Source organism: Drosophila innubila, assembly GCF_004354385.1.
Source record: "Drosophila innubila isolate TH190305 chromosome 3R unlocalized genomic scaffold, UK_Dinn_1.0 2_E_3R, whole genome shotgun sequence".
NCBI lineage: Eukaryota > Metazoa > Arthropoda > Insecta > Diptera > Drosophilidae > Drosophila > Drosophila innubila.
The window spans coordinates 8,465,336-8,490,500 of record NW_022995380.1 but is presented as its reverse complement, the minus strand read 5'-3'; the positions used below and the strand labels follow the sequence as shown (position 1 = coordinate 8,490,500).

At 39.4% G+C, this 25,165-nt stretch overlaps 5 protein-coding genes across 6 annotated transcripts in view; 2 read left to right on the top strand and 3 right to left on the bottom strand.

The window, feature by feature from the left end:
- The first annotated feature begins 26 nt into the window (after positions 1 to 26).
- LOC117793000 (cell wall protein DAN4) lies at positions 27 to 4,512 on the top strand. The gene is made up of 9 exons (XM_034633365.1): positions 27 to 446; positions 598 to 692; positions 756 to 938; positions 1,000 to 1,191; positions 1,248 to 2,540; positions 3,007 to 3,209; positions 3,265 to 3,591; positions 3,663 to 3,767; positions 3,829 to 4,512. The coding sequence occupies exons 1-9, from the start codon at positions 407 to 409 to the stop codon at positions 3,887 to 3,889; spliced, it is 2,499 nt and encodes an 832-aa protein (XP_034489256.1). The 5' UTR covers positions 27 to 406; the 3' UTR covers positions 3,890 to 4,512.
- A 1,029-nt stretch (positions 4,513 to 5,541) lies between these two features.
- Positions 5,542 to 25,165, top strand: part of LOC117792630 (proteoglycan Cow) — a 47,249-nt gene continuing 27,625 nt past the window's right edge. For both annotated transcript variants that reach the window (XM_034632843.1, XM_034632842.1), the window contains exon 1: positions 5,542 to 6,114. In XM_034632843.1, the coding sequence (XP_034488734.1) occupies positions 5,986 to 6,114 (129 nt within the window). In that variant the 5' untranslated portion in view covers positions 5,542 to 5,985. The remainder of the gene's footprint in view (positions 6,115 to 25,165) is intronic.
- LOC117792636 (aminoacylase-1A-like) lies at positions 19,003 to 20,511 on the bottom strand. The gene is made up of 4 exons (XM_034632848.1): positions 20,421 to 20,511; positions 19,861 to 20,352; positions 19,388 to 19,805; positions 19,003 to 19,327 (listed from the first exon to the last, which is right to left on the bottom strand). Exons 1-4 carry the CDS (start codon positions 20,509 to 20,511, stop codon positions 19,123 to 19,125), a joined length of 1,206 nt encoding a protein of 401 aa, XP_034488739.1. The 3' UTR covers positions 19,003 to 19,122.
- LOC117792634 (aminoacylase-1-like) lies at positions 21,111 to 22,592 on the bottom strand. Its single transcript, XM_034632846.1, has 4 exons — positions 22,502 to 22,592; positions 21,912 to 22,403; positions 21,440 to 21,857; positions 21,111 to 21,382 (listed from the first exon to the last, which is right to left on the bottom strand). Exons 1-4 carry the CDS (start codon positions 22,590 to 22,592, stop codon positions 21,175 to 21,177), a joined length of 1,209 nt encoding a protein of 402 aa, XP_034488737.1. The 3' UTR covers positions 21,111 to 21,174.
- On the bottom strand, positions 23,312 to 25,015 carry LOC117792637 (aminoacylase-1-like). Its single transcript, XM_034632850.1, has 4 exons — positions 24,781 to 25,015; positions 24,166 to 24,657; positions 23,692 to 24,106; positions 23,312 to 23,630 (listed from the first exon to the last, which is right to left on the bottom strand). Exons 1-4 carry the CDS (start codon positions 24,869 to 24,871, stop codon positions 23,423 to 23,425), a joined length of 1,206 nt encoding a protein of 401 aa, XP_034488741.1. The 5' UTR covers positions 24,872 to 25,015; the 3' UTR covers positions 23,312 to 23,422.

Below are 25,165 nucleotides of genomic sequence, written 5' to 3'. Positions count from 1 at the left end.
TGAACATTTTGCAGTACTAGCACTGCCTTTGATTCTCCTGCTTCTTTCGCCTGGTGCTATTTTTTTTGTGTAATATAATTTTCTATAAAAACACAGTTATTATCAATGCACAAGCATTCTAAATGCGATATTAATGCGCTACGGGATAGTTTCTTTCATCAAATTATGAAAGTCAAGCGTTGAAACTTCAAAAGTCGTCGTCGTCGCCGCCGCAGTCGTCGTCTTGTGTTTTTTTTTTTCATTTGTTTACCCTTTGTCTTGTGTTCTTGTTCTTCGTACATATTTGCGTTTCGTGTTCAGTTCAACCTGCATAAATCTCTGTGACGTCATAAACATCATACGCGCCCCTTCAGGAAACGTTGACCTGACCAAACGACTGACTGACCAATTGGCACAGCTTAGCGGAATGTGGAAGTGCCACAAGTGCGGCAAACCCGTTTACTTTGGTAATTTAAACACCCACACACACACAACATACACACATATATGCACTCTAATTTGCATATGTACATATATATGCACACATTTCGATTATATACGATTTGTTTAAGTAACAAAATTCAAATTACATATTTTGATCTTGTGTATTCAACACAGCGGAACGTAAACAATCTCTGGGCTACGACTGGCATCCGGAATGTTTGCGTTGCGAGGAGTGCGGCAAGCGGCTTAATCCCGGACAGCATGCAGAGGTATATATTTAAATGATTTGAATATGCAATTAAAACGCAATTAATCACTTTCCATTTGAATAGCATAAAGGAGTGCCTTATTGTCATGTGCCCTGCTATGGAGCGCTGTTTGGACCACAGCTTTTTGGTCATGGCACGCGCGTTGAGTCACACAAGAGCTTTGGAGTTAAAGGCACTCAGAAACCAGTCGCTGCTCAAGTCAATGGTCCTGCCTTGCCCCGCGATCACTTGGAGTCCAAGCTAAAGGTGCAATTTGAGCTTGGTGATTGTGGGAACTTGCTTATTTAAAAAAACTCTGAAATTGCAGGTCTATAATCAGTTCTACGACAATAAAAGCCTCGAAATACGCAGCCGGGAGGTGAATAACCGTTTGGTATTGGAGGGTCCTTTGCGTGTTTTCTGGGGTGTGCAGGGCGTCATTCATCTGAAGGAGGACGATGATCAGCGCACGTTTATCGTGCGTAAGCGGAACTCCTGTCGTACCTCCAAAGCGGCAGATGTAAGTTCAATTCAATTAATTTGCTGAGAATACCTAATGTCTTCTTTGGTTAACAGGAAAGCTGTTCGGACAAGGAAAACGAAGTCAGCGATTCGGTGGCCCCACCCACGACCACAGCCAGCGAGGTGGATCCACTTTCCACAGACATATCGTTGTCGGAGAGCATGACCTTTGACTCATGCAGCCTCAATGAAATTTCCGAGCTGCCGACAACGCCTGAAGATGCCTCCGCGAATACAGCAACTGGGAGTGGACAATTGTTAAATGGTCAGTCGAACTCAAACAATGGAGAGGAGGATACAACAACTACGGATTCATCAAGCACACTTATTGGCAGCGGATCGGAGCCAAATACGGCCAGCACCAGTTGTGTGTCCAGCACGCTTCCTTCCAAGCTGGACAATTTGGAGAAGCTGGACTGGGATGACATTGACGACTTGTTGCAAGTGGAGCGACGTCATAATGAAAAGGACAAGATATATGGAACGATGCCTCTCAAGTTACCTTCTTCATCGTCGCAGTCGTCTACTGAGAGCTCGCCTAGCAAATCCTGCACTGACAGCAGCTCCTCAACCACACAAAACAATCAAATTAATACCGCCTCATCGCCTACGACGACCACGAACAGTAGCTCGGATAACTTTATGACCGCCACGGGCTCCTTGACTGCCAATACCAATACACAAAATACAAGCACAGTAACCACAACAAACACCACACTGGATGATGATTACAAGACATCTAACGATGCGACGCTGAAGCCCATGGATTTTGAAGATTTCAAGCGCAGTGTGCATCAGGATTATGTAAATGGTACAAACTCGTTTCAGGAACCAAATGATGATACATTGAAACGTAACCAGCCCATTGATCCCTCACGCATACACGATTCCCTTAAACTGTATGGAGAGAACTCGGCCATGAGCAAGAGCTTTAATTGCGAGCATGCATTGCGCTCCATAGATCCCACACTGATCAATGATACGATGCATTTGCGTAGCAGCATTGATTCCCCGCGCTCCTCGCAACGTCAATATGCCTTGCAGAAGAGTGGTTCGGCCTTTGCGTCGACTGCGCCCAGCAGGGAGCAACATAAGCCATTTGAGCATGGACGCCAGCTGTTCGAGAAGGGCATCAATCGCTCCAAGTCGGGCCCCAGCTGTTTTGTCTACTCCGACAGTGATGACGAGGACGATGCGACGCTGCGCCCACATCGTTTGGCCACTATACGTCGCAGCGATGTGCCTCAGAGATATATACAAATTCAAATGAATTGCTATCCCAAAGAAGGTGTCACTGCTGGACGAGCTGCCGGCGAGTGCGAATCGAACCGTGGAGACACTTCATCGGTAATGATAAAACTGTATTTTAGAAGAATTTCAAGAGGAGAATGCTGTCCAAGATAGAGCCAAGTGAGATACGGATTAAATCAGCTTTATTCAAGCAGCACATGTCAAGGAGTCTTGCAGAAATTGTATATTTATCTGTATTCTTTTATTTCCACTATAAAATGTGTAAATGTATTTGCCCAATCAGTTGAAAACATAGGAGGAAAATGCATTAAGTGCAGCGAATGTTCAAAAAAGTTTAAAAAAGGCTGATAAAGTTTATCGCGCGTAATATTTCCATTTGCCTAAGCATTTCTCGAACTCTTTGATCTTGCTTTTAAGTACTCTGTATATAAACTTATCTAAGTCCACTTGCACATGCGAAACTTGTTAGTTAAATAGATAATTGGCTTTGTTATATCAAAACATTATCGTTATCTTGTCGCGCATGTTAATGTTATACTAATGCACACTTGATTTGTTTCAGGTGTTGAGCGGCGCTGTGGCAGGTGACGAATTAACCCAGACGGAGGAGCTTTACACGGCCACTGAGGGCAGAGGAACAGCTGGAGATGGACGTCATGCAGCTGGCAACGAGCCAGGCTTGCATGTCACTGAGGATGGCGTTGTTTTGAGAAGACCACCGCGTACAGGAGCTGCAGCAATCAAAAGACGCAGTGGAAATCGGCGGTTAGTTCAAGCACAATCTTTAAGTGTTAATCATTATCATTATCATTGTTTATAGATCCCGAACGAAGCTTAAGCGTCGCTGTTCAATTAATGGACATTTCTACAATCGTGAGACTTCATTTTTTACGCCCCCTTATGGCTCCCAAATGTCCGTTTGGGTGACATCGCTGGTGACCACGCAAGAGGTGATCAATTTGGTGCTGGAGAAGTACAAGGTCGATAGCGCAGCTGAGAATTTCTCACTGTTCATCGTGCGCGACAATGGGGAGCAGAAGCGGCTGAAGGACAATGAATATCCGCTGATAACGCGAATCACACTAGGACCTCACGAGGATGTGGCTCGTCTCTTCCTCGTGGATGCACGCAAAACCGATGAAATCAGGTTGGAAACACTATAATATAAGCTTAATGAAGTATTATATGAACAATTGCAATTATTTTAATCTGTTTCAGTAATGAAGTTGCTCAATTTTTAAATCTGTCGGTACCGGAGTGCCGAGCCATTCTGGATCGCTATGATCAGGAATTGGGACGCGAAGTAGTTAAAATTAGGGAGAGGTAAATAATAAATTTTTAATTAACATATATATTTATTAAGTTTGTGTTGATTTAATTGCAGATACTCGGAGCTAAAGCGTCGAATTGTGACACGCATGGAATCTCTAAAGGTGCATCTATAAATGCCAAAATGAATCTCCCAACTTTTTTATACTTATAGCCATAATGTTAAAGGCGGCCAAAAAAGCACGACAGCAGCCAAGCAAATAGTATTCCTTATTTACTAATTTCATGATCAAGTAGCATTTAGGCCAAGTATAACAATTAATTTAGCCATTTTTTGGCACAAAACTCTCCCAGTGAACGAACAAAGCAACAGCTGCTGTTAGCCGCACTTTATTTTTTCTGTTTACAATTACATTATCCAAAAAAGCGAAACTAACAATTCATTCACACAGGCATTTCCATATTAGAAAGCGTTTAAGACTTGTAACTAACCAAAAATAATTATTAATCTGTAAAACAATACAGCACACAACAAATTATGATACTTTTCACTGATTTGTGTTGATGAAAATCAAAAGAAATATATATAAATTTGTATTTGTTTATTTATCTCTTAAGTCATGGCAATCAACAAAAATACCATATTAAACAATTGATTAAAGTAAATGTCACAAATAAACCCAGTTGTAATAACAGCTGCAATTTTGTATACAGCAACAATAACTAAATGTAACATAAGATGGACTTGTTGATTGTAAATCATTTGATTATCAAATAAAATGTAAAGATTAAACAAACACTTCTTACGCTTCCTTAACTGTCTCTTTATCAGTTGGAAGCTGAAGCTATCAAATAATCTGCATGAACTCAACAGCAGCACTATTAAAGCAAAAGTCAATGATGCCATTAAAAATAGAGGAACACAACCGGCAACAGCAGCAGTGGAATGGGGAGAAGGAGCATCAGCTGAACAGGCTAACACACACAGCTAAGTGTGAACGCGGCCTATGTCACTGTGTGTGTGTGTGTTGGGGCTATTAATTTAAATCTGACAGTGCCTTTTGGGGCCAACGTGACTAAGACTTGATACTGAACTCGGACTTGGGCAATGCGTCGTCTTGGAGGCTGCCATTTTGGCCAGGCTGCGAGGCGCTGACGCGTTAAATGGTTACAGGGTTTCCCGGCCACCAGCAGCACTGGCCATAATCGTGGCGACGGCGACATCGATGCGAGCCAAGTGTGCCAAGCGCCAATACATAAAAAATCAACAGCCAACAACGACAACAACAACTAACGTCCATTTGGGATGCGAACGCGTATTAGGCTCTGGTAGCAGGTTCACGACCCGTTGCCAAATTGCCGTGGCGCAGTCAATTATTGCCTAAGAGAGAGCATCCTTTGAGCCAGCAAGAGAAGGCGATACCGAGAGCGATAAGCGAAAAGGAAAATCTATTTTAGATGTGCGCTCTCTTTCTCTCTCTGGTGCTCTGGCTTTCACTCTCGCTCTCTGTGTCTTCCTAGAGGGTTGTCTTCTGGAAATGCTGAGGCAGTTGTTGCTTGTCCCAGCCGCCGTGCTAAGGGGGTTGCTTATTGCGCATATGCAGTGGCGTACACTGCAATAAAATACACGTGAAATCACTAAAATTAAAATGATTAAATTGAAAGTTTATTCTGTGTGCTGACATTAAATGATTAGCTGGTAAATTGCTATTTTTTAAATGTTTTGAAGATAAATGAAATGCAATTTTGATAAAGATTAAAATAAAGTAAATTTTTGAATTTTAGCACGGCTTGACAACCCTGTTCCGTCTCTCTTTGATGTCCTGTGGTTGCTCTTATGCCAATTCATACGTTTTCTCGTCGCTTGGCGCAAAATTCCAATGCCGTTTTGGGACCGAGCAATGCAAACCGTTGGCTCGACGCTCTCAGTTTACGTTTTGGTCGCGTCGTCTACAGTTCGTCCACGTTCCGGGTTCCTGCTGCACTGCATCGCAATAAACGCCAGCGATTGCAAAGCATAAAAACCACAAGAAAAAAAACTAACTTTGACTGAGACTGTGTGTGCGAGTGTGTGTGTGTGTGTGTGTTTGTTTGTGTGCCTGTTCAATTTTTAACTGAACGACAATTCAAGGCAATTAACATTGCCAGGCAATTTGTGAGCAAGTCACCAGCGGAAGTCGTCAACAATTTGCGACGCCTTTAAGTCGCTTCCGTTAGCGTCTGCCCTCGACTGTGCGCCTTTATATCGGAGGAGAACCTTTGTTGGTTTGTCATGAAGCGTTTGCGTTTGCCGCTTATTGCCAGCGTTTGTCTGACGCTGGTGTTGATGTCATCCACTGTTGAGGCCAAGAAGAAGAAATACGTTGGCGAAACTGGCGGTGATTTTGAGTTTATCGATGAGGTAAGTCCCAAATGGCTTTCAACTGTCTTTTAGTCCCTCAGTCTGCCTGTCACTTACTTAATAAGAGCTAAGCTGCTCGCGCGTATCCTAGTCTACCTGTTTTGTAGCACACATAACGCATTTGCGCTTTTAGCCAAGTTTTGTTCTTCTGTTTTCTTTGCTGCTGTCATGCTATCACCTTTGACAACGTTACTGAGGCTTCACACCCAATACCAGCCACAACAACAACAAGTACACAGAGAAAAATTCGGGATATCGGAATAATGTCAATCCAATGCGATATCCGAAGTAACCAAGTACAAAATACTTGATTCAAGCAAGATTTAATATTTGGCTTTGGTTCTGTAAGATAATTTAGATAAAATATTGTATTCGAATCGTTGATATATTTTTTCAATTTTAAATCTTGAAATTAAGAATGGTTTTTTTCTGTGTAAGGTAACTTGCCTAGTAATTCCAGTGTTGTGCGTACAAATACTGCGTGTTGCCAATACGCTCTTGGCCCAAACGTTTGTCTTGCCAATTACTCACGCAAATCGGATTTGTAGTTGTGTTGCATTTTGTAGTTGTTGTGGGCAGTAAGCCAGGCCAAGTTGCCTACGACTGTCCACCTGGCCTGGCCTAAGCAGCGGAAATCCAAGATGGAGTGTTAGAGAGAGAGATAGAACAAGGAGATGGAGGAGAAGTAAGAGCAGGAAAGAGGGAGAGAGAGAGAGAGAGAGAGAAAAGAAAAAAAATAAACTAAAAATCAATAGCAATAGCAAAAGCAAAAGCAAAGCATTTGGCAGCCTCGTTGGCGTTGGCAGCGCGTAAGCGTAAACTATGAAGTAAGCACTAAGCAGCTTTGAATTCGTCTGCCCCTCGACTTGCCCCCCAATGCTCGGCCCCACTGCTTTGCCCCCTTATCCACCCCCGGCATCGATAACTGTTTGTCACAGACGCAACGTCGTCGTCGTCATTGCTGTTTGCATTGTTTTTGCTGTCATTTGCTGTAGCTCTCAGCCGACATTTTGTTGCTATGTTTCAACTGCTTTTGTTGTTCCTGCCGTTTTTTTTTTGTGTGTGTGTGTTTTCTTCTTGTTTTTGGTTTGTTTGGCATTTCGTTTTTTTCTTCTTTTCGTTTCCTCTTTGCCACCATGCGCTTTTAACTTGTTTTATGCGTGGCCATAGCTGCGTCCTTCTCAATCTCTGCCTCTTTGTGTATGTGTGTTCTCTATTTCTTCTCCATCTCCTCCTCTCTTACTCCCATTCTATGTGTGTGTGCTAATAGGCCCATGTTTGTTGGGTGTATGTGTGTGTGTGTAGGCACACACAAGCACTCGAGTGGAGCCTTGAAGTTAATATATTGCAAAAGCGCTAAAGTTTCTGCCAAAAATGAAAGAAAAAATACATATATTTGAGGCGGAATGTACAATCGCTGAATTTTAAGCAGCTGAAAAGATCTTTATGCGTGTGTGTGTGAGTGTGAGTGGGTGTGCGTTTATGGCACACACACAAACAACAAAGCCAATTTACAAACTCAGCTTTAATGTTTTATGTCCTGAGCATACAAATATTTTTAATTTAAGACTCCGAGGATGTTAAGGAGTTTCGGTTATAGGAACCAGTGTTTTCAGAAACTAGTTAATATTTAATTTAATTACATGTAATATGCTATAGATTTTTTATAACAGCTTTCTTTTTATTGGTTTATTTTTTTTTACAAAAATGTTCAACGATTCCTGAAAAAAGCATAGCATATTTTTGAGCACTAAAGTCACACTTAGCTTTAATTTTCCGAAATAAAGCCCTTTCAAAATTACAAATGTCGCATATTAAACATTCTTCGAATGTCAATTACAAATAACAATTGCCTGACTGAAAGAAGTACACTCCTCAAAATATAAATATGGAGGCTTTCAACACTCGATTTATAGACTTCTCTTCCAATACTGTTATACTTCGTTTACTTGATGGGTCATTTAGTACTTGTTACAGGATATCTAAAAGTCAAACAGTTGCTACTTTCTGCTGCTGCATAAATTTTAAACCGATGAGCTTTTGTTTTTCTTCAATTATTTTTTTATAGCTTATCGTATCTTTGGTTGCGACATTTTTCCAATGAATTTGATTGTTTATTTGGGAAACTTTTTCGTCTGCAAGTATTTAGAAATGGCATAAATTATGTGAAAAGTTTTTGTAACCAAATTGTTTCAAGTTGTTTCCTGAGTATGGGAGGGCATTGAATTTAATTGAAAAGTTAGCTATTGTTCTTATTGCGGGTATTGTGGCTGCGGGAAAGAGCAAAGAAGCAAAAGCAAGTGTCAAAGATGGCCTTATTCAAAAGTTTAAGCACACATAGAAAATAGAAGCTTAAAGTATTTGGATTACAATTTGCCACAGCTGGGGGCAAATAATTGACAGCTTAGTAACGCCCACAGTGGGAGGACATCTCCACATGGGGCAGTCACTTGAGTGACAGAGCTTAAGACCCATTTCTTGACATAGTTAATTGACCATCAATATTTTGTTGGATGAAATTTCAAAGAAATTGACTCAATTTGCTGTACGTATCTCTGATTATTTCGAAGCCAACCTCATTTCAGCTAAAAATGAATAATAGAAATTCATATTTGTGGGAGTATCCAACGGTGATTTGCTTCCTGACAACGGAAGTAATCCCTCTGGCCAAGCAAGCTGTGACTTATAAATAACTATCAACTGTTTTCCGTTAATAAAGCACAAGATTATGCCTTAGCTCAGCATTATTCACATTGGTTATTTGAGTTACGAGTTAACATTTCGAATGCCATACATTTCCTTTTAGGATTTCTAGCTCATTTTGCACGTCTTGCATTTATTATGTATGTATATTTGTAATATATATTTATGTTTATTGAAATGATAACAAATTAGCCTGAGTCGCAGAGTATTTGCTTGATTTGCTTGAATGCTCAACAGATATATGTCTGCTTATTTATTGCTGTGATTCTGCATTTGTCCATAATCAGGCAGACAGGCAAATAACATGCCAAGTGCCATAGTAGCAATCACATCCTTTTCCCCTCTCTGTCCCCTTCAATGCTGTCTATTTCTCCATCGATTACCGACAAACGAGTCGCTGTTTGTCAGCAAAAAATAAATCTTTGCATTGTGCACTTCACATGCTGCAAACTGACTACTGTGAGTGCAGCATAAAATATCAAGCAAACGGAACTAAACTCTGTCTACCCACTGTTGTGGGACCAATAGATACTCTGTAATATTGATGAGCTGTCAGAAGCTTTGTATAAATGAAAAGAAAAAAGCCTTTGAGCATAGTTCAATATAAATTTGTTTCTAAATAAAGACAAGTATGCCCTTTATATGTACTCTATATTTACAGGGTATTATGAGACAGAGACAAGTGATTTGCTCAGTGTAAGAGAGACAGCAACCAAATCAGTGCGAACAACTGTGATATACAATAAACAAATACCCTCAAATATTTGAATATAGAGAGAAAATAAGTTAGAAAATTGAAGTGATTAGAATTGTAAATGAATATGAGTATACCCCATCTAGATACACTACTCTTACAGGGTATTAGTTGACTGACAAGTGGATTGCTCTGAGAGTGAGAAACCTAGCCTAACCAAAAGTCCTTTGGCATCGAATCAGTGCGTAAAATATGCAAAACTTTCAATAAATATTCGAGTGGCAGATGCGTATGTATTAGTGCACTTACACATGTATGTGGGCAGGCAATAAAGTTGATATGCATAATTCTGGTTAAGCGCCACTTAAATTGGGGCACAACAGACACCACACACAAGCACACACTCACACACAATCCAAGTAAAAACTAAATGAAAATCTATGTGCAAATTACGGTTTAGTTGAAGCTGACCAAGCATCCGTCTTCGTCTCCGTCTCCGTCTCCGGCCCTGACCACCTGATTCGGATTCTTGTTTATGAGCATATAAAAAACATATTCTCTACAACTTATGCAATAAAGTTTTATGTTTTATGCTATCAAACTGTTGCATAAATTGCCAACAGGCTGACACAACTTGCTGTTTTCTGTCTACTTGTAACTAGAGTCGACACATGATGTACATTGTACGAGTTGAAAGTGAAAAAGGGTTGCGCAACGTTAAGGATTTGAGCTGGTCCAATGGCTTGTCGTTAACACCTAACTACGGTTATGTGAAGTGCTTGATTAAAGACCGAAAACTGAATGGGATTTAGGTTGCAAGACACAAGTTTTGTGGCACATTCATTTGCATGGCAGTTCGCCCCAATCTAAAATCTCTTGGCTAAGTTGATTTGCATATTCCCAGCGAATACGAATGCGAATGAGAATGGGAATGCGAATCCGAGTGGAAATGGAAATGGGAAAGCGCATGTGAAGTTTCCAAAACATGCAGGAAAACTGGCAGCTGCATGCAACCGAATTTGATCAGTTTTCTCACGAATATTTCTCCCATGAGTCCTGGTTGGATTTTCTCGGTCTGATGGAAATATGACTCAACAAGACACAACAATTTCTTCTCTCTGCAAAACTTATGAACCCGTCGCAAAGTTTGCTTACTGTTTATACACTTTGCCACGCCCACGTGCCCAGTTGTGCATTTTTATGTTGCATAGTTTATGGCCACGGGTCACGGTTCCATCCTTGCCTTATTGTTTCTTTGCCTTCTACCTTCTTCTATTTCTCTTTTACTCTCTATCTCTTTTTATCTCTCTCTCTCTCTCTCTCTCTCTCTGTCTCTCTGCCTCTCTAACTCTTACTGCCTCCTGTCTCGCTCATTTAATTTCTTGGTAGCTGGAGTCAAAAGTTGCACGTACACAGTTACATTAGCAAATTGCCCAGTGCTTTCTCTGTGTGTGTGTGTATGTGTGTGTGTGTGCGAGGTTATGGCTGGCAAATTGCTTGACTCCTTTTGCCAAAAATGCGGGCAAAACTGTTTATGAAAAAGTCAAGAAATTGCGGAAGAAGGTAACGACCAAAAATGAAATATTAACACATCAACTCGCCGAATGTGAGACACTCTTTCTAGAAAAGTTTCTTCAGCGGATATTTGAGATAAATGAATACATATACATTTACTGAATTTAATAAAGATACAGATTGATCTGTAATGATGACACAAATTACAAAAATAAAATCATGATGATGATGAGCCAAGATAATGATTGTATATAGATGCGAATGCTAATCTTAATACATATCTAAATACAGCTTCAAATGCAAAGTTAGCTGCAGATACCGATTTTGGTATAGTTTCAGCTTAAGCTTTAGATAGAGTTACAGATACAGTCAAAAGATCGAGATTTTTAATCTGCTAGAAGATATAACATCCTATTCTAAGTATTACACAAAGTGGCAAGTAAAGAAATATGTAAGGAAAACTTATCAAAGTGTTACATATTTTATGACAGAATTAAAACAACCTTTGGCAGGGCTTAAAACCCAAATCGTGGCTGCTGACTTTTGCCTTTTGGCCGCCTGATAAAATTAACAGCTGAACTGCGGTTCACATCGTACTATGAGAAAAGTGTTGTACAGTGGGTCTAATGCATGCATTGATGAAATCTGCCATATAATCATATCTGTATGTTTGTGTATCTGGTTTTTGGGATTCATCTGGTCCACTTTGCAGCTGTCAGTTTCATGCTATGCTTTAGAAGTTCTGCTGTGGAACGCAGCAAGCTCAATAAGATAAATTAGTTTGCAACGGCAACACAACTTCGATGGCATCAAAAGCAAAACTAAAACATTTCGTTATTTTTTTCCAATTCGTGTAACTAACACACATCTTAAAACTCATGCTAACACACACACACATGTGTAGATACATATGTTTGTTGGCCACTGAGTGCAAAACTTGGGCAAAACTCATTTTTCACTTTCATATTGTTGTGTGGCAGGCAGCATCCATCTCCCTCTCTCTCTCCCACACACACACACTCTCTCTTTCTTTTTCACTCTGCTCCTTGTGTATAGTTGGCTTCATATGTGTGCCACTTAACTGATTATGTAAGACGAGCGATGTGTGTGTTTGCTCCAGCAGCAGTTGTGTTTACTGTCGGACAAATATTAAATTTCCTTAGCCTGGCCATAACATGTAATGTGGCTGTCAAAATGGCCTCAGATACAGCTGTGCAAAGTTTTAATTAATAACTGCGATCGAGTTGACCAAAGTCTAACTAATGGGACTTTAAATGGCATGAGCTGAATCATCATTCTACAAATCGAAGACAATTCTGTGTCGCCTCGAGCAACAATTAATTATTCAAGAGACTCGGGAGCATTAGACCTTATGGCAGTTAAGCATATGTCAAACGTGATTCTCTCCCTCTCTTTCTCTATGTCTTTGCCTCTGTCTTTGGGCCATATTGAAGTCCATTAGCCTGTCGTTATTTATGGTCCACACTGAGACCATTTGCTGACAGCAATTTGGCATAGGCTTTGACTTTGATTCAACGACAGCAATGACAAGCGTAAAAAGCGTTACAGATTATGCATATTAATTGCTTGTGTGCGACGTTTTCGACTTAGCCTAAAGATTTTCCATCCCAAAACTTGTTTCAAAGTCAGAACGTATACGTAATATGGCTTAGCAGTTATATGCTGCTGTTCACAAGTTTGTCTGTGTGTGTGTGCTAGTGTGTGCAAGTGTGTGTTGTCGTGTTGGCAATGAATTTGGCCGCAGGCTTGCATTGACGTGGCTTACATCAATTTCCCGTGCAAAATCTTATGCACACACATTACGCATACGCAGCGTTTGCCACGCGCATTATTTCGAGCTGGCTGTGTTAACAAAATTGATGGCAAAACAATTTACAATATTTAATTTAATATGCATGCCTTGATTGCTGTTTGCATTTGTAATTGAAAACTTTTAAGTAAAATAATACAAGAAAGATTACTTTGCGGTAATGCTTTAATATTTCTTATCCTATATTGATGTTTTATATGATTAATCTTAATATATTTTCAAGGAAACTTCAATTTCTTTAAAAACTATATTTTTTGGATTTTTTGGAACGTTTTCCAATAGGAGTTCTTTGTAGCTTTAAGACTGAGAGACAAGAATGAAGTACGTATATGAGTCAACTCGTTGGCCTGATCAAGAATATAATTTTTTATGGAAGCTGAATGTGTTCCACATTTCATGATAACATTTTAATACCCACAGCATGGCTATAAAAATGTTCCCCTTTCGATGTGGCACTGTCAACAGCGGTGCATACGAGTAGTTTTGCTGCTGCACCAAATTTCAGTCCAAATTAAATGGGAAAATTCCGTAAATTCGTCTATGGTGCAGTAAAGTAAATTGTAGTTGCCACACTCACAGATATGTTAGTATATATGGTTTCTCTTACCAATTTATAAGCCAGAAGTTGTAAAAAGTTCATTAAATATTTTACTGTGAGCGTGACAGGTGGACAGCTTCAACGGGAAGGTGTCACGGAAAATTAAATGCAAGATAAAAGGATTCGGCATGAGCGTTAAACGAAACGACATTGTTGCCGTTGTTGCACAGAGAAGTGGGCAGGATCAGGCCAGTCAGGAGCTGGTTGCGGCATATAAAACTTTTTACAGTCCCCCTTTTGCCTCTCTGTCTCTCTCTTTCGCTGTCTTCCTCTCTTTCTCTCTCTTACTTTATTTGTGGGTGTACGCATTACCATAAATAAATTATAACGCTCGCTACTCTCACTGTGAGTTTATTGCATGTGTGCGATAACTTACCACCACCCAAACAGACACACCCAGACATACACACACACACACACACACACACATACTGATGCTGTAAACGGACGAACGAGCAGGCGGCAGATAATAACAGTTGCCAACTTGATGCAAGAATCCGAGCCGAGAGCCAAGAGAGGGAGAAACCTTGGGAGGGGGGAGGGTGGAACATAGTAGAGCTGACAAAGCTATAAACCTGCGCCATAGTCAGATAGCTACAGCTGAAGAGTGATGTGGTGGGCAGGGCATGCACCGCACACACACACACACGGTGAATGATAATAATTTACAACGTAAGAGCTAAACACAATGGCAAAACACACACGCACACACACACACTCACACAACGAAGCCGAACGGAAAGAAAACCCGAAACCAAACTAAAACCAAAACCCAAACCCAAAAAAAAAAAAGAAATACAGAACGTAACGTTAACTACAAATGCCATATAAAGTTTTTATCCTTTGTGCGGGTGTGTGTGTGTGCCACAAAATGCTGCATACAAATTATGCAATTAGTTGGAACGCTGGAAACAACTAAAATTGAGACCACGCTGAGTATTATGTGACTCGAGTCCGAATCTGAGTCCAAGTTTCCGGCGTTGACAGCGCGATTATCTTCAGTTCAGTCGGCAGCTTTTTATAACGCGAAGAAATGCTCAAAAATCACTGACAAATTGTCAGCGAAAGTTTTTTGCCCAAACTGCAGAATTGTCTGCGTTTTAAGAAACTTTTGCGAAAGGTCTCTTGAAAAGTTGAAAAAAAATAAAAATTGCGTATACGCAATATGAAAGAATACGAGTAAGAGTTAAAAGTTGAAAATGCCGACGCTTGGTTAACAATGTAAACAGCGCGGACAGTTGAGAAATGATGCCGAGAGTTCAAAAACACTCTCGAAAACTTTCAAGTTACAATTAGTCATAAAAGTTTAATGAGTTTAACTGTCAGGCAATACCAATCCACATACTTCAATATATTCCTTTGCGGCATTCTATTCAGTTGAAGTCTTCTGTTTGCGATTCTCAAGCTCATTTGACTTCGGCTTGGCTTTGGCTGCAATTATTTATTTATTATATATTTGCTTAGCTGCAACCTCAAAAGTTTATGCTCGAAAGTCAGCCAAAGTCTGCGGATAGAAAATAAACACACACAAACAGTACAGAGAGAAAAAGAGAGAGCGAAATTTACAAACATTCAAATATTCTTATTGCTTAAAAGTAAAGAAAATAAAGCTGAACGAAGCTGCAGTTACAACAGATAGAGATATAAAATTATACATATATATACAAAAGAAAAGCATAGCACAAATAAAATGGCAGCGAACGGAAATGAAATTGCAATTGTTGGGCCATGCAGACGACGCCGAGTCGCGACGCGTTGATGCGGAGCACTAAGAGAGAGAGATAGAGAGAGAGAGAAAGAGAGGCAGACGAGGAAGACGTGAAAGGTAGGGGCAAAGAACTTGGTTTGGTTTGTGCCACAACGCAACTGCTTATTGAAAGTTTCTCATTTTGCTTGTGCTGCCCATTTATTTTTTTGGCATTGCAAGCGGCAGCATTTCCATTTCCGCTACACTTTTCTTTTACGCCTTCGCGTATGCAATAAACTTTTGCCATGTTGCAACAGCAACAGCAACAGCTACAAAGCGTCGACAATTGCTCCTGCCTCATATGCCCCCATGCGCGCGCTCAACGGGGCTTAATCAGCCACAACTTCTACCATATACTCGTTATATATATTTCTTTTTTTAAATAAGAAATGCTAGCACTTAGCTAAGTCTCAGCTCAATGCTCTCCAGACGCGCTCTAAACGGCAAGCTCACACATACACTTAATGTACACTTCTGTGTGTGTGTTCTCTCATTAGTTTAGCAGCAGACACGTTAAGAGCAAAGAAATTGTGCACCCCGGTGCTAAACAAGTTAATTAGTTTGCCTTTTTCGCGATTTTGTGGCTCTAACTGTGTGACATTTATGTGGCTCACCATGGGTTAAAGCACCACTCTGTGAGCGAGTGTATCTGTGTATACATTCATGTGTGTGTGTGTGTGGCTTAGAGTTTATCTTAATGACAAAATAAATTATTTACCACACAGAGCCTTACACTCGCATAAATATTATCTTATATTCCTACTTGAATTGACTCTATTTACCACAGTAAGTGTATTTGTGGGCGTGATTAAAAAGGAGTGTGTGTGTCTGCTTTTATATTACTTTTAAGACGTCTATGGCATCTCACAATGGGGGGTAAACCGAGATTATGGATCTGCTGTTCCTTTGACATAAACTATAATTTAGTGCAAGTGTTGGCTGGTTACTTGATTATAACAGGTGTTAATTAACACATAAAACATAACTGTTTCTAAACTAAAGTTCATGCTAAAGTGCTAATAATTGTGCATAATTATAGGTAATCAAATTTCAAATTAACTTTAAAACAACATCTAAAGTTTAATATTTATTATATAAATACACAGAACAACTCTGATAAAGATGTAGCTAGTGATGAAAATAAAGTCTTTATTCCCTTATAGTTGCAAATTATCTAACTATTAAAATATATAAAGTAGAAATGCGTTAACTTAAACATTCTGACAATTCTATGTATAGCTCAGAGACTGCATTCTTTTCCAACATATTTATTTATTTTATTTGGATCAGCATCGTAGCACTGCAATTTTATTAAAAAGTATGTTGTTCATGCTTTCAATTTCAATAAGGGCCGGTTATTCAATGTTGAATAACTATATCAGAGATATTTTGACGTTAAATGTATAGAAATTAATGTAAAACTTGAAAATATCTCTTAGATAAAATTTAAGGAGACATTAAAAAACCGGTCCTAAGAATTTTTAAATCAAACATAATTTTAATCCTACGAGATATAATAGAGAATCTGTTGAATCATAGGTCTGATTACTTAAAACTATTATTTTAGCCAAGTTTTAGATATGTTAGTTAAGTGTAAACAGATTAAATGGACCTCTTAAAAACTATAACTACCTCGCTTTGCCCTTCAGGTCTTACGTAAAAAGTAACTGGTAAGGAAATTTAATTAATTAAAAAGAGTAAGAGAGAGAATAGAAAATACAATAACTTAATAATACCTCTGCCTAATTATTTACCTCACTATCTACTTAAACTAAAAGTTTCTTAGTATTATCCTGCTCCAAAAAGTATGCTATAAATATTAGAGTGAATCCCATTCTAAAGTTGAGACCTCAACAGATCTTCACTGTCAAATAACAAACATGAGTTGGAAGTTGAGAGAAAGAGAAAGACAGAGAGAGAGAGATGAGAATGGGACAAAAACTCTTCCCCTCTCTTCTTCTGTGCTAGGTACAGATTGAACAATTAATTATTTAATGAATCATTTAAGCAATGAGAAATGCGTAATCATTGGAGGTAATAATAATATTTTTTGACCATTTGCCATGATATTTGGTGCCACTGTGCGTTTGACAAGTGGGAGTTTCAATTACAGCGAAGTTGCCCCTTCTTCAATTGCCTGGGCGTCGCATAAAAACACTTTGTTGCCACAGGCGAAGAGTGTGGGACGAGCTCAGTTGTTGTTATACTTGGTAGACATGGGCTGATGCTCGTTTAATCTTAGATTTTAATTGCATGGCCATAACGTTGGCCCTGAAGACAAGACGGTTTCACTTGCCGTGTGGCGTGTGGCATGTGGCATGTGGCATGGTGTTGGGCCATTGCGTGGCCACAGGAGTTGTAAGTAAATTGAATTTAATTACAACGTGTTCTGCTTTTCATTTTGATTGTTGAATTAACTTTTATATGTCATAAACTTCGAGAAGGCAATAAAAATTTCATGGTTGCCCGAAATGCAAATGCAAAATGCCCATCTAAGTTATAGACGTTCATTTTTAGTCAGCCTGCGTTATGCGTTAAAGAGTAAAAACTTTCAACTCACACTAATTAGTGTGAGTGGGCCATTAAAAATGTGCTTGTAGTGCTTCTCGGGTTGCTCCTTTCAGCCTGGCTTAAAGTTTGCGCCAAAAAGTGTGGCATAAAGAAATTAAAATTGAAATGTAAAACTTGGCAAAGTTTTACACGCCCACACACACACACATGAACACACACGGCCAAGGAAAAATTAAAATGCAAAGCGAATCTTGCAATATAAAAAGTGCAGGAAGAAGAAAAACTGAATTTCAAGTTGGTCCGTAGCAGGTGAGTGAATGCGCCAAACTTGGTTGCAAGAACTTGCAGCAGTAAGTGCACTCGCCTGTGACCAGAAAGAAAGAGAGAGAGAAAGAAGAGAGAGTAAAGAAGAGAGAGCAAGGATGTGAGAGCGTTGCCGGCTCATTAAAAGTAAAAATGATATGCATTAAGTTGGCAACGGTAACGAGAACGCTAAAGGTCTGAAACAGCAGTCATTAGGCCAAACTTTCGCTCCTCTCTTTTGCTAATGGTCAATGCTAATTGTGTGGAAGTCATTTGCAATGCAAGCCACACCAAAACCCCACGCAATACCTGTCACAGTTGCCGCATAAATTGTCATAATTGTATGCCGCACACACACTCACACACACACTCGCACACACACACTAAACAATTGGGATGACCTCACACACAACAGAGTTCGCAGAGTTCGAATATCAATGCATATTTCATCGGCTGACACATGCATTAACGTGTCTAATCGACAGACGTGAGCACCACCAATAGGGTGGGGCATATTATTCATTCAGCGGGTTGAGCATAATTTATGTTCCCGTATTGCCACATGCTCAACATTCCAAGCGTTTCAATGTTCGGCTGACATTTTGCTGTCACAGGCATGCGAGCATTTTCATCCCATTCCCAGTTCTACTCTCAGTCCTTGAAGGACTTTACCATCAATTCCGTTGACTAACTGACAAACTGAAGGTCTGCTTACAACTTTGTTTCGCCCTCTGTCAAATACTTGTCAATATTTTGCGTTGCGCAACATGGCGTATGCGTCACATACATGTTTGATTCCTCATGCCAAGGAATCAAGTTACTTTGTTGTAGTAAAATTTTCGACAATTCCATATACATATATTGATAAATTGATAAATTGATAAGGGAACTCTGACTGAATACGCTCTAATTACCTTATGACTCATCAGTAAAAAAGACTCATTACATTTTGTTGGTTTTGCGGCATGACTCAAACATATTTTTTGGTGGCATTTGCTAATATTATTGATGATATTTTTTTATTTAGAAACAAAATTATTAATTAATTACTTAACACAATATTCAATATATATAATAACAAGTTTCTGAACGTATACGTAATTTTCTTAAACATCTGCAATAGCTGCAATAACCTTTGTGTAGACCTCAATGCCATGTAAATAGCTGTCGGCACGAATGTATTCATCGTGATCGTGCAGCAAAATGGGCGTGTTATTGATGGGTGAGAAACCCAGAGCTGGAATTCCCTTGGAACGTATGAAGCGACTGTCAGTGCCTCCTGGACAGACATGTGGTCGAATTTCCAGATTGCTGTTAAAAGCAGATGTTTTAAATCACATGATTCACACTATACGAAATAAGCATACTCACAGTTCTTTCGTGGCCTTCTCAAAGGCTAACCAGAAGGGATTCGTTTCATCGACCTTTGTAGGCGGCACATATTCATCTTTCTGTTCAAACACGAGCTCAATGCCGCCACCTGCCTCCTCACACCAATCGCGTATTTGCTTCTCAAGGCCATCCAGATCCACATCGATAGCAATGCGCAAATCAAAGACCACCTCCAGCATTGCGGGAACCACATTGTTTTGCACTCCACCATTCACAATTGTCATATTTACGGTGGTCACATCACCAAAGAAAAGGCTCGAGTCCCTTGCCAACATTTTCACCTGTGATGAACGAAACTCCATCATCTTATTCACAATGAAGTTGAATTTCTCTCCCGCCGTGTTGGGAAGTAGGATGGAACCATGGCCTGCAGTGCCGCTGATCTTGAATCGAAGATCTGTGAAAGGATTCATTTTGTCACAGCTCCAGTAAATAAACCCATTAGAACTTACGCCAGGCAGTACGCTCTGCATAATACACATAGTACCCATCATCCAAACTGGAGGATCCTTCATCCATACTGAAGCCCAAATTCATGTTCTTAAAATGATCCGTGTGAACAAATTCACGCATTCCAAGATATCCGCCAACCTCCTCGTCTGGCACAAAACTCACGTACACTGTTCGTTTTGGCTGGAATCCTTTGGCCTTGAGAACACGAATAGCACCCAAATATTGAGTTCCAATCTCCTTAGTGTCCTGTGTGCCGCGAGCGTAAATGCGTCCCTCATCATCCAGATCGGCACTGAAGGGATCGTGGGTCCACTTCTCTGGGAACACTGGAACCACATCCATGTGCGAGTTCAGAATGATGGCTGGCAGATTTGGCTGTTTTCCCTCCCATTTTATGAGGACGACAGGATTTTTCTCGTTTACTGGATAAACAATCTCTACTGGCAGATCTAGACTAGCTGCCTGTCTTTTCAAGAATTCCACACAAGGCGCTATTAAATGTGTTTACTTTAATTTTAATTGCACTCAGACTTTGTTTAATTATAATAAAAATTCTTACTGTAATCTACATTTGGATGCACCGATGGAATACGCAGATATTCACGGAAGATCTGAATTTCTTCGTTATTTTCCAACTCGGCTTTGCTCATTTTGATTATTAAATTATAGTTATTTTGTGTGTTTTATTAATTAATTAATTTTTTCTGATCTTTTGACCGCACAAGGAAAACTTCTTAACTATTTCAGCGATCGCCAACGACTGTTTTCGGTCTTATCGCAACCATCGCTTAAATACGAAAATTCGTCATTGATCACACAATTTTCTTGCTAAAAATTTGTCGACTTTTATCATATTTACACATAAGTCACAAATTCTTATCAGTGTTTTTGTGGCTTTTTCAAATGACCTTTCACCAAAACTTTTTTGTAATTATCATTTTTGATAAATCGGGGAATATTTCTGGCTACATTTAGTTTTCAATTCATTATAATTAATCAAAAATTCGCAAAATTGGAATTCTGATCTGTTTTTTCCTAAACATTTTTATTTTTAATTTAAGCATTTTACTCTTAATAAAAATGCTGTTTACCAAATCGTAGAGAAACCACTTGTGATCTTCAAACGTTTGTAAGCGAAATTCGCTTAAAAGACTGGCGCTTATCTTATCTTATAAATAAAAGGCTTTGATTTTAAGATAAATTAAAAAGTTTATCAGTCAGATAAGAAAAGCATGTTTAAAGACCGACAGTTAACTGATAAATTCTTTATTGAAATTCTTTTAAAAATTAGAAAAGTGTCTTCCAGTTCCTTGTCAAATATTTGTGACAGCTGGAATTATCTTTTTATAGACTTCGATACCATGCAGATAGACATCAGCACGTATATGCTCATCGTGATCGTGTATCCGAAGTGGAGTGTTTTTGTTCATCGGTGAGAAACCAATTGCCGAGACTCCCTTTGTGCGAAGATATCGACTGTCAGTTACGCCGGGACAAACTATTGGGGATAGTTTCAAGTTGCTGTGAGATAAGATGAAGGGTTAATAAATATATTCTTTCGAGTGAGACTATACTTACAGTTCGTGTAGAGTCGTCTCAAAGGCTGTCCAAAACGGATTTGACGCATCAATCTTTGTCGCCGGTGAAAAGTCATCTTTTCGCTCAAAAACGAGCTCAATCCCGCCTCCTGCCTCTTCGCACCAATCGCGGAACTGCTGCTCCAAAACTGCTGCATCCTGGGTGACAGCAATGCGCAAGTCAAAGACCACCTCCAGCATTGCAGGAACCACATTGTTCTGCACTCCACCGCTCACTTGGGTAAGGTTAACGGTGGTCACATCGCCGGTCGTGAGATTTGGATTCTCTTTTAAAATTTTGACCTGTGATGCGCGGAACTCCATCATTTTATTTACAATAAAGTTGAACTTCTCTCCAGCGGTGCTGGGCAGCAACAGAGAACCATGACCTGACGTGCCCTTAATCTTGAATCGAAGAGCTGGAATGAATTGGAAATAACAAAGCTGAAGATCACACTCTCAGTTCTACTTACGCCAGGCAGTTCGTTCAGCATAAAAGACCCAATAGCTCTCCTTAAGGCTAGGACCTCCTTCATCCAAACTGAAGGCAACATTCATGTTCTTGAAATAATCCGTATTAACGAATTCTCGCATTCCATGATATCCGCCAACCTCCTCATCGGGTACAAAGGTCACGTACACAGTTCTCTTTGGCTGGAATCCTTTGGCTTTGAGAGCACGAATAGCACCCAAGTATTGAGTTCCAATCTCCTTTGTATCCTGAGCGCCTCGAGCGAAAATGCGTCCTTCGTCATCCATATAGGCACTGAAAGGATCGTGAGTCCATTTTTCCGGATACACGGGAACGACATCCATGTGGGAGTTCAGTATAATTGAAGGTAGCTCTGGCTGACTGCCTTCCCATTTTAGAATTACGACGGGATTAACTTCATTGGCAGGGTAAATAACATCCAAGGGTAGACCAAGATCTGCGGCTTGTCGCTTTAAGAATGCCACGCAAGCAGCTTTAAAAAAGTGTGTAAATTGATTAATTTTAATCTTACCCGATTACTTTATGATCTTAAAACACAAGCATGGGCTTATCAAGTTTTTTTCTACTTACTAAAGTCTATATTTGGGTGAACCGTTGGAATACGAAGATATTTACGGAATATCTTAATTTCCTCGTTGTTCTCCCACTCGGCTTTGCTCATTTTGATTTCAATAATCAAAGGCTCGTTTTTATCTTGTGATATTAAATGTGTAGGACACAGATCCCGAGGTGGAATATTACTTCTTAACAGTACAAACGATCACCAACGACTGTTTTCATTCTTATCACTACCATCATTTAAATATAAAAATGCTAACATTGATTCCAAACCAGAATCAGTATTTCTCTTCTTTTATCATTCTTTTTTCTTATCAGTTTATTGTGGTATTTTACTGACCTCTTTAAGACGAAAAAAATTGGATAACATTAACAAGCAGTTGCTAATAAATTTTTGCGGTTAATGTTATAACATAAATCTGAGCACTACAGTAAATACAAATTACCTAGCAACATAGTTTGGGGTAGTTTTTTAGCACTTCCTTCTTATCATTAAACTTGTCATTTTTAAAAAGTTTTCAAAACTCAAGCAATATTCTTGAAAAGTAACCTCTTGGATTTTAAGCTTTGTTAATATATATAAAATCTTTCAGTGTGTCACTATCAACATAAATTTAATATTTTAATTATCTAAAAAATAGTGTTTTAAATTTTTATCAAAAGAGTCTTATTTATCTGTTTGTACTTTAAGTAGTGACATTTTCAGATCTATACTTAAAAGACTTTCTTTAAAATTGATTAGTTATCCTCTAAAATATCTGACTTGCAACTCTTTTGGCTACTCTAAAAATATTAATAAACTCGATAAAATACTTGTTAATATTCGGAATTTATTTTAAACATATTTTGAATATTTTATTCATAACATAATTTTGAAATGTAAAATTTGTTCTACAAGCTTTTGCAGTCGAAAGCTATTAACTAGTATATTTTTTAAATATCGGTAATAGCTGGGATGATTTTCTCATAAATTTCAATTCCATGCAGATAGACATCCGCGCGAATAAACTCGTCATGATCATGCGGAAGAGGAGGTGTGTTGTTGTTCATCGGAGAGAATCCTAGTGCGGAGACTCCCTTTGGGCGCAGGTAACGGCTGTCGGTACCGCCAGGACAAACTTGCGGCTTGATTTTCAAGTTCCTATAAGTAAAGATGAATGTTTGAATCTCATAAATTATTTAATTAGTGTCAAAATACTCACAGGTCATTCATTGCCTTTTCCAAAGCTACCCAGAGGGGATTTGAAGCACCAATTTTTGTAGGTGGTACAAAATCATCTTTACGTTCAAAAACAAGCTCAACGCCGCCTCCTGCCTCTTCGCACCAATCGCGGAATTGCTTCTCAAGAGCTTCCAGATCCACATCGATGGCAATGCGCAGGTCAAAGACCACCTCCAGTAGAGCAGGAACCACATTGTTTTGTACTCCACCACTTAATTGTGTAAGGTTAATGGTGGTGACATCTCCAAAGAAAAGACTTTTCTCTTTAAGAAGCTTGACTTGAGATGCGCGGTATTCCATCATCTTGTTCACAATAAAGTTCAGTTTCTCGCCAGCGGTTTTTGGCAACAACAGAGAACCATGGCCAGCAGTGCCGGAGATTTTGAATCTAATAGCTGAAATCAAATATAGTAATAGAAAAAAGTCTAATATTCACACTTCCGATTCTACGTACGCCAGGCAGTGCGTTCTGCATAATAGACATAATAGTTCTCATCAAAGCTGGCAGATCCTTCATCCAAGCTGAAGCCTACATTCATCTTCTTGAAGTAATCCGTCTCCACGAATTCACGCATTCCGAGATGACCGCCAACCTCCTCATCGGGCACAAAAGTTATGTACACAGTTCTCTTTGGCTGGAATCCTTTGGCTTTGAGAGCACGAATGGCTCCGAGGTATTGAGTTCCAATCTCCTTAGTGTCCTGTGTACCACGAGCGAAAATACGCCCCTCGTCATCCATATCGGCTGCGAAAGGCTCGTGGGTCCACTTCTCAGGATACACTGGAACAACATCCGTGTGCGAGTTGAGAATGATAGAAGGAAGTTCCGGCTGCTTTCCCTCCCATTTCATTACTACGACGGGGTTATCCTCGTTGGCCGGATAAAGAACATCGACGGGCAGATCAAGGCTAGCTGCCTGCTTCTTCAAATATTCCACACAAGCAGCTGAAAAAAGTGTATACCATATCTTTAATCTGACCCGAACTGTATTTTATGATGCTCTTTATTACAAACCGACGGCTTATCGCGATCTAAATAACCATAAAGATCATAATCTTGTTAACTTACTGTAATCTATGTTTGGGTGCGCCGTATTAATGCGCAGATAATTACGGAAGATATTAATTTCCTCATTACTTTCCCACTCAGCTTTGCTCATTTTGCAAAAATTAAACGATTTATTACGAGTATGTAAATTCAGTTTTCTTGTAAGTGTTTAGTCAGGATATGTCCTTTGATATGCAAAGTTGGAACTACAGATCCTGAGCACAAAAATAGCCTCTTAACAGTTCCAACGATCGCTAACGACTGGTTGGTCGCCTTATCGCCACCATCGTTTAAATATGAGAGCCCTACATCGATATAGCATTTTTTTTTTGTTGTTTCTCTACTTTTATCTTATAAATTTCTTATCATTTTATTGTGGTATTTTAGTGAACTTTAACCACATAAT